The following is a 16,668-nucleotide window of genomic DNA, read 5'->3' on the forward strand; positions in this document are numbered from 1 at the left end:
AAAGGCACCCACTCAGAAGTGTTTTTTATAACAATAGGTTGAGCTCAAAGCAAAATATATTCTGTTGCTTCACCACCTTGTCACATGCCTCAATCCGCTGTTGTAAGTTACAATGTTACACCCGTAACCTAATATAATATACCATATTGTAGTTAGTTTACTTTGAGATGTCATAATGTAATTCAATTATTACACCTTAGGTCAGCTTTGGCTAAATAGAGCTGCCCAATTATTATTCATATTGTGGTCTTAAATTAGACTATTCAATTCAATTAAAAAAATACTTTATTTAGACAATGAAGTCTGTCAAAGTGCATTAATTTCAGATAAAATCGTAATAATAACTATGGATCCAATTTTACTTAAGTTTCCATAATTTAACATGTAATTCGTAGTTCATTCTCAGGTTTTCTTCACTGGTAAATATTGTTAAAATACAATTCATAAAAAGCTAATATCTTACAAAGAGTGCCTTTGGTTAAAAAGAAAAGCAGTACTGTGTCTATTTGAGGCCATTTTATTTTTTTAAGACTACTAAGGTTCAGGGTTCTTCCCCTTCTTCATTTCATGGTTCTGAAATTATTTTTAGTTGCTTCTCCACACACCCCAAAAGTTTAACCAGTTTTGTGATCACTTGCGGCTGCTCATTGTTCAATAGGAAGATGACGGCAGATGGTAGTGTCCGTGTCTCCTCCTTAGCCCATATGGACCTTAGCAATCTTCTGCGGTCTTCCAGTAGTATAGGGCAAATACAGAGCAGATGAGTTATTGACTCCTGGAATAGACTGCATAGTCGACATGTTTTCGACTCTGATTTAACCGGCCATGGTGGCAACAGGTCTAAGGATGCAAACAAGCCTATTCGAAGCTGCAGAAATTAAATTTGTTTAATAGGAGGAAAATGTTTGGTTGATATATTTATGTGGGCCTTTTCTGTCATAGCTACTAAGGACCAGGTAAGCATTTTCTCTTTTAGTAGCTGCCCTTTGGTCATATTTAAGAGATATAATTTTCACATTTCTGTTCAAGGATATTTTGAACTAGAGATGAGGTAATTTTAAGTTCCACAGCTCCCTTGAGCAGGTTTGCACCAGTGCTTCGGCTAGGGCATGCCACCAGGCATTTGAATGATTTGTGCTGTCAAAGCACGCAGCTTCCCGCCAAATGAGATGTTTTAACAATCCTTACTCAGCAGATCTTGTGGAGTGCAGGTATTTTATTATGCAGGCCATCTGTACAAGCAGTTGATCCTGTAGTGCAAATTCCACCCTAATTTGAGCTGGCGAGGTATTGCCTGGCAGTTGAAATAAAGACCTAAACACTGCGCTCTGGGCCCTGTTTAAGAAAGCCCCCAATTTTCCCAGATAGGCCTCTGATCCGTATGACAGTGTTGGCACTAATTTGGCATAGATTATTTTCAGCAGTGCATCAAAAGAGAATTTGTTTGTGCTCTTAAATATTGTTCGGAAAGCATATGCAACAAAGCTAGTTTTGGCTTTAGTGAGTTCAAGTGCAATAAGTGACCTCCTTTCTTGTGTAACCAGCAGCCAGGTATTTGTATTGGTTTACGATGGTCAAGCGGTTATTGTCAAGATGCCATTGATGTTGTTTTTTCTTTTTCCGACCGAAGATGACTATATTCGTTTTATCACAGTTGGGGGTCATCTCATTCGCCCAGCAATGCATGTCTAGGGCATCTAACAGTCTTTGAAGGCCTACCGGCGTCTGGCTGAGCAAGTCAACACCATCTGCGTACAACAAAAAAAGAGATGTGTCCGTTCGCCAGTTTAGGAGCGTGGCTATTAACTTGATTTAATGCAGTAACCAAATCGCTCATGTACAGATAAAAAAGGGTGGGTGCTAATACGCAGCCCTGTTTAACCCCTTGTTCAATGTTGATTTTTTCTGAAATCGCGGTGCGTAATCCTAATTTTACTCTCACCCACCTATTGGAATAGTGCAGCATAATGTCTTGTAATAATGGTTCTGTGATTGGCCAAGCTGTAATTTTAGCCCTTAGTAAGTGACGGTTGAATGAAATGAGACTGTATGCTCCAAAACGTTGTGCAACAGCAGAGCCAGGAGAGAGGCCAAGATATTTTTATAGAGCAGGAATGCTATGGGGCAGAATTGGTTCAGTTTAGCACTATGAAAAATATTGTTGGTTGAGCTGAAACTTGCTCTTTGTAGTGGAAACATGAAGAAATAACAGCCACTAGTCTGGTATGTAATATATGAAGCAATGGCAAGCATACTAAAAGAACTTCTGAGGGAAGACACTAATGGGTGGATACTAGCAAAGTTCCTTTGCGAGCTGAACTAGTGCAGGGAACGCAAGAAGCACCGTTCTCATTATGGGCTGGCTACTCAGTATATCAGCATTACTTCATCATGCCTATATGCTGATGAAACACTGCTAAGTGGCAAGAACTAATGCACCTCGGCAGACTCTCGGTGGGGGTTAGGTGAAAGGGGCACATGAGGATGAATACGTTTTAAAGGCCCAGGGTGTACGTTTGAATGTTTAGCCATATCAGAGTATTGTAAGATTTACTGCTACTACGAGATATTGCATTCCTTGAGGCCTACAGCGAGCATTTTTCCATTCAGACATGGGATCTTGTGGGGAGTGACTGAGATTTGTTCTTCAGCAAGCACCTATGGCCGGCCATATAAAGACTCACGTAGGTTAAGAAAGTACGTTCAGGAATCTGCTATTCAGTGTGCAATATAGAACAAGTTCACTGGACGTCTTCTTTCCAATAACAACTTGTATTTGTGGATTATTGGCATGTACTTTATTTTCCATTTTTTGAAGCTTATGAGATATTGCTCGAGCCTGCAGACAGCCTGGAACGTTCATTCACTAACAAATGGACAAGCCCTTCCAATTTAGGGTTGTGCTTAAACTAGCATTCAACTTCAAGATGCAAGCCTAAATCCACAATTGGACCTACCCTCGCGCTCAGTTCCTATAACCAATAGGATGCTGAATAACACTTCAAAAATACATGCATTTTACTCTTCCGTTGCACATCTTCTGACTAAGAACAGGTTTGCACAATCAAAGTACAACGAGCTCTGACAAAAGAGGCACCAACAACATTTACAATTACATGCGTACCCCTGACAAAGGTGTATTCTTTCCTGGCGTTACATTTTTTTTAAATCAACCTCTTTACATCGTAACAACACTCTAGATTAGCTGTGCTTTTTTGAGGAATTCACTCAACATTTTCACACTTTAACAGGTGAAGAAACAAGGCCAGATTTACCTCCACTGACAGAAATGCTGAATGTTTCCCCGGCAGATGGAGGTCGACTTTCTTCTTGCTCATCCCTTGCTGCACTCTGATTAGGAAAAAGAAAAAACTAAGTTCCTGTTCACAAAATGCCGTTCTTTATCTCAATCTAATCCAAAGGTCAAAAGCTCCATTGTCACCATTATTAATAATAACATATCTGACGAGTCTGGAGGATATTCTCATTCTTTTTCTGATACTCTATTCAAGACGTATCTCCAGTATTCAGGCTGGGACTTTGGAACAATATAACCTCTCTATACAGTGGTGTGCCACAGCATCCATGCTACTGGTGCTTACATCGATTGAGGCATCATCCACTGAAATCTTGCCTTTCAATAAAATGGTGGCATTCGAAGGAGTGCAGGAGTCACTAGTTACCCCACCATCCATCTGTATAAACCCTACCAATGGAAGAGGGTTAACCAGCAGTAAACACTGACAGGGTGTGACAACAAATTCAAGGGGCCTGACTATGCAATACAGCAAGGTGAGCGTCCATTGTTGAAGAAAGATCTTTTCCTTGATATTTTCTTTTGCCAAAAAAAGATATGGCACTTGCACAGCGGTGTAACCTCCTGAACTTGGCAAAAAGTTACAAGAGGCATGGGGAGATCAATGCAATATGAATACGTTTTAAGTGTTTAAAGTGCAGTTTAAGCGAAAGTACAAGCCTTGTTTTTAAAAGGAAGAATAAGAAAGCAAATAGGTCTGCAGTTAATGTGACAACACACACAAAACACAGGAAAAAGGCCATGCAGAAACGAGGTTTACATGCAGCAGCACATTAAAGTCACACCTACTGGCTTTGTCAACACTTTGTAGTGATTTTAGGGGTGTATTACTGGTGGTGATGTGTTACAGGTAGTAGTGCGCTATTGTCATTAGTGGAAATGATGGTGGTATTGTCTATGTCATAGGGGGCCATATCTGTATTGGAGGTTGCATTGCTTCGTGTTAGTGGTATGTGATATTGGTTATAGTATTGGTGCGGAGAAAGGATATTGGTGGTGGTGGTAGTGGCATTCAATGGTGGTATTCGTGCTATTTGTGGTGTGGTTTTTCTGATGGAATTGTGGCTGTGCTGGTGGTATTGGTGATTGTGGAACTGGTTGTGGTATTATGGGTGGTGGTATTAATAATATTGAAGCCGCTATTAAGGGTGGTATTGATGATATTATTGTTGGTGGTATCAGTGGTCAATGGGTAGCAGGTGATATGGATGATGGTACTGTGATAGAGGCATTGGTAATGCCTGCTGTAATAAAAATGTTTTTCTATAAACAATCGGGGACAAAAAGTGTGATGTTGAGTACACGTTTTAAATAGTCTCTTCTTATACTACAAGCACTCCAAGGAGACGGAATGATACAACAAATAGTCAATAGCTTGAGGTGACAAAAATGTTCTGCTCTGGGCTGATCTAAGATATGACTGACAACGTTTAATGCCAATGGCTGAAAGAGGCTGAACCATATAAGCCAAAGATTCTGACCAAAAGTCTACTAAACGTATATTGTAAGCAATAGGTGTGCCGACAGTTGTGTTGTCAACCCAGACAAAACATTGCATATGTCCAATATTACGCACAGTCTACATACATATATGTTTGTACAAAGACTAATATACAGACGCACAGAGTGCAATATGCCATTTAGTTCCACTGTATGCCATTTAGTACCACTGCTGAATGAGGAGGCAGGCAGTCTTTGCTCCCCTTCAGTCCCTCAACAATGGTACTAAATAACGTTATACTCTATGCAATCACACACAGGAGGCACTAACTATTAGACAAGTTGGTTCCTCTGCAAAGTCATTGTTACATGCAATCAACGAGGCAGGAAAGCATTTTCTCATGAAAAGTTTGCGCACTGTGGTAATAAACTTACATTTGACCGTTGCTCTTTATAAGAAAATGTTGGAATGCACGTGTATTAGTCAAATTGGTCTAAATGTATATTTAAATAGACATACACATTTGTGGGTGTGTGTATGTATACATGTATGTGTTACAGAGGGGGGAAGAAAAAAGGATGAAAAAACTGTTTTGGGGGCTTGTGTTCAAGAGAAAGCATTGGCTTAGCAGAGTGCCTGTTATCATGTTGGCTGTTAACATGTCTGGATGTGCAATTAAACACCATACCCACTTTACTTGATAGTACCATTGCACAAGCCTGACGACAAGCCCACACATCTCAAGAGTTCTGAGAAACCATGCTGTGTACACCAGCAGGGAATGACAATTGTAATCCAAAAAAATGAACAGTTTTAACATTGCTCCTCATAGTCATCACATGTACAGCACTGCTGTTAAACATAGTAAACAGGAAATAGATAAATACCTCCCCCAAGAACTGCTCCTCAGTGGCCTGGCTCTCTTCACCACCACTCTCTACTGCATTGTCAGAGTCTTTTACGGCCTTTGCATAGAGAGCAGAAGAGGAAGAGGTGATTTGGAAAGAATTAAGTGTGCAAGAAGCAATAATTACAAGGAAAGAGAAAGGAATACATTAATATTCAGGGCTGGTCTGACTAGAAACGAAACATACATTTTAAACAAGATAACCATGATGCACTTCTGTCTCATTTTAATCCCCATTCCCAGCTGTGTGTTACATGTAAATGTAGAGACTTAGATCCGATATTCAAAAATTTAGGATGAAGGAAAATTAAACAGACTATCTCCACTGTTAGTTGATTTTAATCTGGGTGGCATTTTGTCTTAGCTGCCACATGGTATTCCATCTTTGGTGTTTGCCTCAGGCTATGAATCCAAAACTATAACGCAGATAGCAGGCAAAGAGCAATTAACATGGCAAAATCTCAAACTAAAGAAATTTCTGGAGAGGGTGATGTTAAAAGCTCACCAGAGTTGTGGAGGTTGTGCAACACTACAAATTTCACCTAATGCTGTGCAAAGCCTCCACAAGGCACAATGTAAGACACTCCCAAATCTTTCACTCAAGCAGTTGCATCTGGTGTTCGCATGAAAAAAGCATAGATTTAGACCTTAACGCAGACGCAGCCCTGAACAAAGATACAATCACACTAGACTGTGGTCCAATAGAGGATTACAGAGGAAAACACTGATTGATAATGTTAAAAGGTTTAAAACATTAAGTAGGTTAATAACATTCTTAATGTGAAATAGAAGACTAAAGAGATAATGCTCTCTCTGCACATCTGCTGTTCTTTTATTAATGGAGTATGTTTTCTCAATGGTAGTTTAAAAGCAGGGAGTGGCTCAGACTTACAGAAACACTAACATACTTTAAAATGGGGGAGATCCTCTCCCCCTGTAACAATACCAACACATTCATGTTTTATTAGCTAAGCCGTAGTATTTTTTACATTTCTTTTAACCCTTCTGAGAGCAAATAAGGAAAAATTGGTTAATGAGCTGCGGAAGGAACCACAAACATATCAAAGTATCCCAATACACGACTGCCAGCAACGGGCTGTACTAGAAAATCATTAAGTGGCATTGCCCTATAAACATTTGTCTTGTTAAACAATAAGGTAAATAATCAGTAAAGAGTCTAGGTCAATACACTGTAGAAGGTCACCTCTGCTCACAGCAAGATGGTGACTGCTGGTGTAACACCCCCCTCCCCCCAACCTGTACAGCTTCCTGTTAACCACCTCATCCTTTTCCCTCTACTTAGATATGCTGCTTTCTGCTGTCCGTTCCCCAGTCCTCTCCTGCTGGACAGGGATGCGTGGCAGACTGCCAGGAGCTGTGCAGGTAGGTGCTGCATCAAAGAAGGAAGGCCATGATATGTCTCCATAATGCTAGTATATTTCTCCTTCCACCCCTGCCATTTGTAAACTTTTCCCCTCTAGACCGCCTCAAATTCTGAGTGTCTCCTACTTATCAACACAGATTCATTTTTTAAATTTTATTTTGTTCTAAAATTCTCTTCTCGTACCAGCCATGGTGTCTATTCCTGCTGCTTGTTGGTGACAAACGGAGATAACTAGTACTCCGCTAAATCAAGACAAGTAAACGTTATTCTGTTGCCTCTAAAATCCTACAGGTCCTACCATTACCAACAAGTGGGTTCTTTTATCTGTCACAATTTTAAAGTTGTGTGCAATCGGTATATAAATACCCCATCCTGCTTCGGATTCATGTCCAGTCACCAAGTCCTTTAAAAGCTGGCTGGTATCAGGATTGTTCTCCGATGGCTACTTTGGAAGGAGGTTGAATGCTCATTTCGGAAAATGCCTTGCAATATATGTACCCTAAATGTAACATTTGCTATGAAGTAAAAAATAAAAAGATAGACACAGAGAGAGGAAGGATAACTGGTACAAGCAACAAAAATGAGTGAAAAGGATACCCTGATCATACTACTATTTTCTCCAGAAAAGGCATCCAATGAGTGATATTTACAAAAAAGCAGGCGTGGGTCACACAAGTGACCTCCACATAGACTCCCTCAATTCGAATGTGCTTTGTAAGACCAGAGACCTCGCCTATGCTGAAAGAGGAATGAGTGTTTCTGCCGAGGTTACAAGGCAGACTTAGAGTTGAAAAGAATGCAAGCTACAGGATACTGTTCATTTTCAGGGAATGTCTTGTAAGCTATTGGCTACATGTAAGCAGTCTAGAAGTTACAGGCTCACAGAATCAATCTATTAATCCAAAATCTTAAAGAGAATCCCTCTGGGTATGCACAGCTCCACAGATTGTAGAAGAGCAATATACCGCTATCACATATAGAGATGTTGGTTTTGCAAGATCACAGAATAGTTCCAGGTCAGGACAGGCAAAGATTATTTGGTGGACTGTTTTCAAGGAAGGTCTGCAATGAAAAGCTATTCATTTTAAAACACGCATTGTTTTAAATCGATTGCTAATTGCTTGAGCATCTTAAAAAAGCTGTAATCTGCATCTTTTTTGAAAAATATCAATCAAAATAAAGATTCTGATTGAGCACACGATGTGTAGCAGGCCACACGAGTCAACGTAAAACAGGGAATGGGTGATAGCAATTAGACTGTCCACTTAACTGCATGTGCAGCTGGCTATTAGCAATATCAGCTGCACACCACTTTAAATTTAAAACCTTAGTAAGCAATTTCAATTCCTATCTGTTGAAGCCAGTAACACACAAAAAATCAAAATAATCAGAGTAAATTTAAAACAGTGTTATATAATTATTTAAAATTTAGTAGTCAGAGTACACCAAAATAGTTAAGATGGCGTGTGCAAAAGAGGAGTAAAGTGGATTAACTATCGGCTAATTAACCTGGAAAAAAGAAAATTCCCTAGATGACAACTACTGATCCCAATCCATACAACCCCCAAAAAAGCACAACAGGCATGAAGCAGGTTTCTCATTATGGTCTCTTATGCCCATATAGAATTCATTTGGGACTGTGCACAAAGGGGGCACAAATGGCACTAACCCCCACATTCATGAAACCCATTTTCTGCTAATTCTAAATTGCGAGAAATACCGAATCGCAATTTAGAATTCGCATAATGGTATTCATGAAATTCTGCGAAAAAAATAGCAATTCGCATTCGGCCCCAAAAGCCGATTGCGCTTGTCCCTAAATCGCAGAATAATCGCTAAATCGGACAATTTCCGTGTTGAAATTGCGATCTCGCTATTAGCAAAATCGCAAATTGCGATCTCGCCAATAGCGAGATCGCAAAAACGGGAAGTCGCATTTCGAGCACAGTGATGACATCACAACCAGGAAGCAGGCAGTTCCCTCCCTAATTCTGAATACTGAGGCTGATTTGGAAGCAGCACTGCCCAGAGCTCCACTCTAAACCACCTCCAGCTTTGAATCAGGATACACCCCACTGCAGCAATGTCACAGGAAGCAGCAGGGACCAGTTCCACAGGGAGAAAGAGAAAAATTGAATTCTCCGAACAGGAGCTTGAACATCTGATTGAGGGAGTCAGTAGAGATCATGACAGACTGTTTGGGAAGGACTCCAGGAGGGTGCCAAAGGCCGACAAACGGCGAATTTGGTTGCGCATCCGCACAAAAGTCAATTCAGTTGGAGTCACCCAGCGATGAATCGAGGATCTCAAGAAGAGGTGGTACGACCTCCGAGGTCGTGCCAAGGAGAGGATCGCCGAGAGGCTGGGTGAGCGTGTTGCAACAGGAGGGGGAGAGCCAACAGTCCCTCCCAACACCCCATTGGAGGACCTCGTTGAAGACACCTTGCAACCTGAGGCATGCGTGGAGGTAACCCGGCTGGACTCCTCCCGACCCACCCAAGAAAGCCAAGGTAAGTGCCATGCGACTGCGACCCTGTCCCCTAACAATGGCCATGACCCTAGAGCTACCCATTAGAAACCCCAGTCATGCAGCCAATCCACACCAGAAAATCCCTATTGCATTGTGGGACATGTAGTCTGACCACAATTTGCATTCAGCCCCATACAGCCAGATATGTCCTAATAGAGTCAATCCAACAGCCAGTCAGGGAATGCTAGCCTGCATGCATGTAGCAACCTTCCATGTGCAAGATACATGTTATTAATCAACGTCCACTTTACATCACAGGTGGCGCTGAAGATACCAGCAGCGACAGTGAGGGGCTGCAACTTGACGAGAATCCGGAGGATTCTGAGGGTGACGCACATCCATCCACACAACCAGGTTCATCAGGGCGAGCACCAGCGCCAGCAGCGTTACCACCACCTACAACGCCAGCGACAACAGGCGCACCACAACCGCCAACTGTGAGACCCATGCCAGTGGCATCGGCAACACCAGCAGCCGCCAGGCAACCAACACAACGCACACCTACTGTGCCCACCCAGTCCAGCGGACAGGTCAGGGAGCGTCGCCAAACTACACCACGCGCCGGCAGGAGGGGGGTGACTGTGCGTGTGCCGGGTCTTTCAATAGAGCGCCGCATGCTGCGCGTCCACCAACAACAGGCACGACACCTTGCAGCAATACATCTGCGGCTGCACAATACAGCCAGGAATGTTGGCCAGCTGTCCGACCGGATGGAGCGAATGACCACAGCAGTGGAGGCAAACACTGAGGCCATGCTGACTCAGCGGGACCTCACCCGGTGCCGCCACCGCCAGCTCCCAACACGCCTGTCGGCGTACACGCGCTCCAATTATATAATTGGCAACGCAACATCCCAGCTGTCCCGAAGATCATTGGCCATGCAAATCCAGATGGTCCAATGCTGCCAGGACGTGGCACGGGCACTTGAGCAGGCAACCACTGCAGTTCAGGCTCTGCAGGCAACTGGCCACGGCCAGGCAGGAGGGGATGACGCTAGTGAGGGAACATCTAGCCACAGCAGCCTGTCTTTGCCACCGGTTAGAGTTCCCCGCCGCAGCAGCAGGCCCACTGCGGCATCACGGGCGAATCCGGAGGAAGATGTGGAGAGGCGAATCGGAGCCTCGGGCCAGAGGCGCCATTGACATTTTTGCTCATCATGCAGGGACATGCTGATGACAAAAGCATGCCCTCTAACAAATCAGGAGATGTATGACGCAATAGACCTCAAATGTATCTTTTGAAAATAATGCAATATTATTGTGAAAACAACAATAATATTTATTCAATAACAGTACATCAGACTCATGTCATTATTTCAATTGTCATGCATGAGTAAAGTGTTGGGTTAGGGGAGTGGGTGCACTAGAAACAGTTAATTGTGATTTGGTTGCGGCGTCTGTGTCCTTCAGCTGGATTTTCCCCGCGTGCATGACGCGCATGTGCAGGTGGGCGGTTGTCCCCTTCCGACTCACTGCCAGATATCTCTACAGGTATCCTGCGCTTGGTAGCAATGTTGTGGAGTATTGCACACACGGCCACGATGCGGCAGCAGACCTCAGGCTCGTAATTGAGGGCCCCACCAGTCTTGTGCAGTATGCGGAAGCGGCTCTTCAAAAGGCCAAATGTCCTCTCAATGCAATTTCTAGTGCGGATGTGTGCAGCATTGTAACGCCGTTGCAGTGGTGTGGCAGGGTTGAGGTATGGGGTGAGGAGGTACTCACGGAGACCGTAGGCGCTGTCACCTGAATGAAAGGAGCAGAGGGTGAGTGCCTGTTATGCGCAGCAACATGGTGACAATGTACCATTTAGTGGCATGTGTACTTACCTAGAAGGTGTCCTTCGCCAAAGTCTGCCCTGGCCAGTCGTGTGTGCATGCCGCTGTGCCGGAATATGAATGAGTCATGTGTGCTGGGTATTGTGCCACTATGTCCGTGATGATTGTCTTAGCGTTGCACACCATCTGGATATTTAGGGAGTGGTAGGACTTGCGGTTCCGGTACATGTATTCTGTTTGTGCAGGTGGGCAGATGTGGGTACAGTCTATGCATCCAATTACATGGGGGAATTGTGCAATGTTGTAGAAATCCAGCTTGGTTTGATTCAAGTCCTGTTGGGTGGTTGGGAATGTGATGTAATGGTTTAGCCGGGTCAGTATTGCCTCCAGGAAACTCCTGAGGCAGCGGGACATGGTGCTCTGGGAGATCCCCCCTGCAACGGCAACCACCCCCTGGAAGCTTCCGGAAGCCAGGAGGTGCAGGCTGCACAAGACCTGTACATGGGTGGGCACAGCACTGGTCCTCCTTGTTGGGTGCTGCATCAGGGGGTCTAGGTCCCGGGTCAGCTTAGTGATCATTGCCCCATTCAGGCGGTACTTGGAGTAGATTTGCTACGCAGTTTGGCCAAGTAGGGTGACCCGCTGGCGAAATATTCGCTCCTGTATCCTGCGTCTGTTCCATGCTGCTCGCTGAAGCCTTCGCCGCCTGACCACCATGTAGAGTCCTGGCATTGTAAGAGTCCTCATGCTCCAGCTGCGTATCCTTAAGTGTGTTTGGTCAGGCCTGCACCTGTGGGTAGTTTGTTGAAGATATATATTTTTTTTCCTTAATGGTTACCACCTGGTTTGGGTTCTCCTTAAATTGCGCGTCGCTAATAGCGATTTTCGGGTTTTTTGTGACTTTTCTTGAATAGCGATTGCGATTATTTAGCGATTTCGCAAATTAATTCGCAGAATCCATGGTTTCTCGCAATTTCCGATTCGCTAAAGGGCTTCTTCCAGGATTCTGCGAATTACTTTGCGAACTCGCAATTTTTCTTTAGCGAATTCGCTATTTTAATCTTTTCACTATCATGAATTCCTTTTCTTCACATTGCAATCGCAATTGCTGATTTGCAGCTATTACGATCGCAATTTTGCTTCATGAATCTGGCTGTATGTGACTGAAATTACGAAATTGGGGGAACAAAGGCACCATATAATTCTAACTGAACGCTTTTAAAACAATCAGAAATATCTAGGACAGACACAGAGTGCAGTTAGATGTAGTTTTTGTTATTATTTTAATTTAATTGATAAATCTAGATATACATTTTCATCCATTCCTCCACATGTTTTAAGTTTTTCCCACCTCTTTTACGTCTACCTCTGAACAAATGCAGCATATTTATAAATGCGCAATAGCATTGTAAGAAGATCTACACTGCCTTCCAGCTAGGATGGTTTATAAATTGAACTCCTTTATACTGCCAGAAACTTTGTAAAGTGGCTTAATGCTATGGGTTAATTGCTTTTTCAATTATTCTCCGATCCCACCCACCGCCCCCAAATATTTGCCGCTGTTCCCTTTTACCTCCTCCAGTTTACCATCAGTGGAACCTTCTTTACAAAGCGCAGAAGCAATCTGAAGGACAAAAAAAGGCAAAGATATTATGTGTAACAGTACAACAGCAGACAAAAGAGGAATTAATCCACATGTGATCAATGTGCTTTCATTTACAATATGAAGGGGAATGAAAGGGGGGGGGGGGGAGTCACCTAAGCTATAAACAGTTCTAGACTATGTTTTGAATAGACACATGCAAAGTGTGCCTCTATTTAATCCGTTAACTCATGATTTTGAAGCAGCAAGAGAATCAGAGCAGTGCAGTTAGTCACATAAAAAGAACAATTCCTTCAGAGGCCAACATATCCACAAAAGATTTAAACCCAATAAAGTACATACATGAAATATTTGCAAATGTGAAGATGCAAATTACAGTCACATGCCTGAGTGGACATCAAATCAGATATTTGGGGCACCACACAACTCACTTAGGTCTAAATGGAATCAGCCTCTGCTCAGGCGGCTGGGAAATGAGTTCAGAGGCCAACAACGCCATTTCTGGTCAGTTCCCACCAGGAGCACCAGGCAGAAATGGCACCGACTGGAAGAGGGTGTCAGTACAAGGGAGTGGGAAATGAGTCTCCTGGAACCCAACCACTGCTATGGGTTATTACCCCACTTGAGTCCCTTTCAAATGTTGAGCAATAGTAGAATAGCTAAATGATTGTCTATTATTGGCTTTCTATTCTTACAGCAGTATTCTCCTAAAGCAGTGGCTAACTTATGGTTGTTGCAGCGGTCTGAAAAAGTGTCCCAAGTACAGACTGGCCTCTCGCTAACACATCTACATAACAGTGCTTGGTGAATGTGTGTGGTGTAGACCATGTTGTATCTTTACAGAGGTCAGCTATAGGAATGTTTCCTAGGAAAGCCATAGTAGCCCCTAGTTTGCGGGTTGAATGCGCTCTAGGGGTTATTGGTAAAGTCCTTTTTGGGTCGAGCCTAGAGCAGCGCATGCGCTGCTTGCTCGACTTTAGTAAGGGGCTTTTCAAAGTGCTTCCCGCCGGCCACCAGCTTGCGGTTACGTGCACAAGCATGCGTGCCTCGCTCCGCCTCTCAAATTATTGCTGTACACGCATCCCTCGCGTGTGTGTTCTCTTCTGTATGCATTTTCTAATTCCTCGGTAATTCTTCCTTGTAAATTATCTTTCTTGTGACCTCTCCTTGTCTCAGTCATTCTTTCTTGTTTTAATTACTAAATGATCCCAAAAAAAAGCCCTCTAATGAAAGTGCTATAAATATGGCCAGTTGTGCTCTTTCTGTGGGCAAGTTTTTATTTAGGTGCAGATTTAAAATAATCATGATAATCCGGTAGAGGGCGCCGCATCCTCACATTTGGTAACACCGAGCGGCAGATAGCTAAATCACAGATAGTCGGAATTGAAATCTTTTAAGCCCTTTCAATGTGAAAGAAAAGGAATTTAAAATCTGTCAATCAGGGTAAGCGGAACAAATACTGTTAAAAAAATAGATGCCGGGGGTCAGCTGTTATTTGCGAGCACACAGAACTATACATTTTCCGTGCAGACGTTTCTGTTGCAGCCAGAGTAGTGTGTAGCGGGGGATTGTCACAGGGTGACATAAATCAGCTGCAAACAGTATGTGACAGCCACAGCACTAAATCACCCCAGCAGTGGGCCCGGAGACCGGAGCTGGAGTTATGGCCTTTCTGGAGGCTGACAAGACCATCCACCTTACTTAAAATAAATGATACTTGTGTGAGCTTTGTGAGCCCTTAAATCTTCTCCATATGTGTCTCTTACGGAGCCTGTGTTGTTTTTCTGTGATTTCTTGAGCTTGTTTTTTTTACTATTTACCACGGATGGGCACTTATGTGGGTGCTTGTGCATCTGCTTTATATTTACAAAAAGCGCTTGAACTTTAAATATGGTGGCAGCACCTCTGGTGCAGTTGCTTTATATTTACACACAAAGTTCTAGCTGCATACCGCGCCGTCGTGCTTTAACTTTAAACAATGTTTTTTTTATGCGCCACACCGCACTTCAGCCATCCTCTGATTAAAGCCATCCGGTGTCTTCCTATGTCACAAAAGCATCATCTTCTAAATAACAAGTCCCAGAAATGTTTTTCCTTCAGTGTAGAACAGCCCCGTACTCCAATGGCCCCTGCCGCTGAGCCCCAGTGCCCCATATCTTTATCATATCTTTACTTTCTGGGGCACGGGTCTACTTCAGCTACGAGTCCCAAGGACTTGGGGACAGTTTGGGAAGGTCAGAACTCATATGTCCAACAGGCAGTTCGTCATCCAGTGTCAAGCTGGAATTTCTGGGCAGCTGGGATCTCAGGAAGTGCAGGGGCCTTAGCTTCTGGTGCTCATGTAGCTTAACTGGATGGTAAACAACTAGCCCTCGGAATCACTTCTCCCATCATGGCACAAGTAGAGTTGTTTTCCAGCAGTGGGCATTGCAGGCACAGTCCTCTCTGTGGATTCATTGGGTGTAATCCAGTCTTTGGTGCAGATCTCTTTGCTGGATCCAGGGAGAAGCAAGGCAATCCTACCATCTTCTTTCTACACAAGTAATGATCAGAGGACTGTGTGTCTGGAGCACCACATTTATGCCATCTTCTCGTTTGTGGGAGGGGTGGACTCAATAGACAATGGGGCAACAGTTCTGAGGAGAGACTCCTTCCCACTTTACAACACTTTCTGGGAGGGTTATGTCAATCTCAGAATACCCCAGTCAATAGAATCCAAGATGGCACCAAGCGAGGCATTTGTGAAAAAACTTATAGCATAATTTAGGTCGAATGAGGGGCAATCACATGGTCAAGAAGCCAGTCCAGACTTTAAGAGCACTCCCGGACAAGGATTTACTTGGAGTTTTAGCTTTCTTAAATGCTGGTTTTCCAGGAGTAAAATTTGTGCTTTGCAGAGGAAATGAACCACCTTAGATAATCAGTTTCACTCCCAAACAGATGGCGGAGCTATTGTAAAGAGCCTTATGGAGAATGCACGGTAGTTTGAAAGTGCACCTCATCTTTATGTGAAGTCAGCTGAATGACAGCACAGCTGTGGCAAAGTGGTCAGCTATCTTGGCTCCAGAAATCAGTCACCCCAAAGCATTTAGGGATAATGTTATAGCTTCTAGACTACTTTAGTAAATTCTGACACATAAGTAATTCAGAAGTTTAACAGCAGTAACATGATCAGGGAAGTCAGCAGGCCGTAAAAATCAGACTTCTGGAGGCTATCATCGCCCCAACAATTGATGGCAAACTTCATTTTCATGGAATGAAAATGCTCTATAAGAGACAGGAACTTGGCAAATGTTAACAGAAAGAAAACCCCAGTATTGGGCCAGCTGGTTCTGCACCATCTCAAGGAAGATTACTTTTGGTGTCACAATTAGATAGGAAATAGTAAAACCAAGTTCCATGTGTTGGCATTTGTAGGGGTTTCTCTAAAAATTTATCATGCCTTTATATCCCTGTCTTTATCTGCATCAAGAGTATTTCGTACAAACTATGAATAAATTAACTCCACAAATCCCTTAGATTCAGTTCAATGCATAAACATTACTGCAAGTCAACAGATAAAGAACCGAAGGCCAGATGTATCAAGCATTTTTGTGTTTGCAAACGGAGAGATTGCTTTTCCGATGCAGCAAACCAAATTTTGCGATTCGGTAACCTGTTATTGAATCGCAAAATGGGTTGTCGATTCGGTATCAGGAAGGGGCATATTTACG

The 16,668-nt window shown here is 43.2% G+C and overlaps 1 protein-coding gene across 34 annotated transcripts in view; it reads right to left on the bottom strand.

Moving 5' to 3' along the window:
* SEC31A (SEC31 homolog A, COPII component) overlaps positions 1–16,668 on the bottom strand; it is a 439,339-nt gene that overhangs the window by 158,251 nt on the left and 264,420 nt on the right. For 19 of the 34 annotated variants that reach the window (XM_078676185.1, XM_078676176.1, XM_078676167.1 and 16 more), the window contains exons 13-15: positions 12,926–12,976; positions 5,645–5,722; positions 3,276–3,351 (exon numbers count right to left, since the gene is read on the bottom strand). In XM_078676185.1, coding sequence (XP_078532311.1) covers positions 3,276–3,351; positions 5,645–5,722; positions 12,926–12,976 — 205 coding nt within the window. The remainder of the gene's footprint in view (positions 1–3,275; positions 3,352–5,644; positions 5,723–12,925; positions 12,977–16,668) is intronic. The other 15 variants (XM_078676180.1, XM_078676183.1, XM_078676179.1 and 12 more) reach the window with 1 other exon arrangement.

This window comes from Lissotriton helveticus, chromosome 2_1 (genome assembly GCF_964261635.1).
Source record: "Lissotriton helveticus chromosome 2_1, aLisHel1.1, whole genome shotgun sequence".
Lineage (NCBI taxonomy): Eukaryota > Metazoa > Chordata > Amphibia > Caudata > Salamandridae > Lissotriton > Lissotriton helveticus.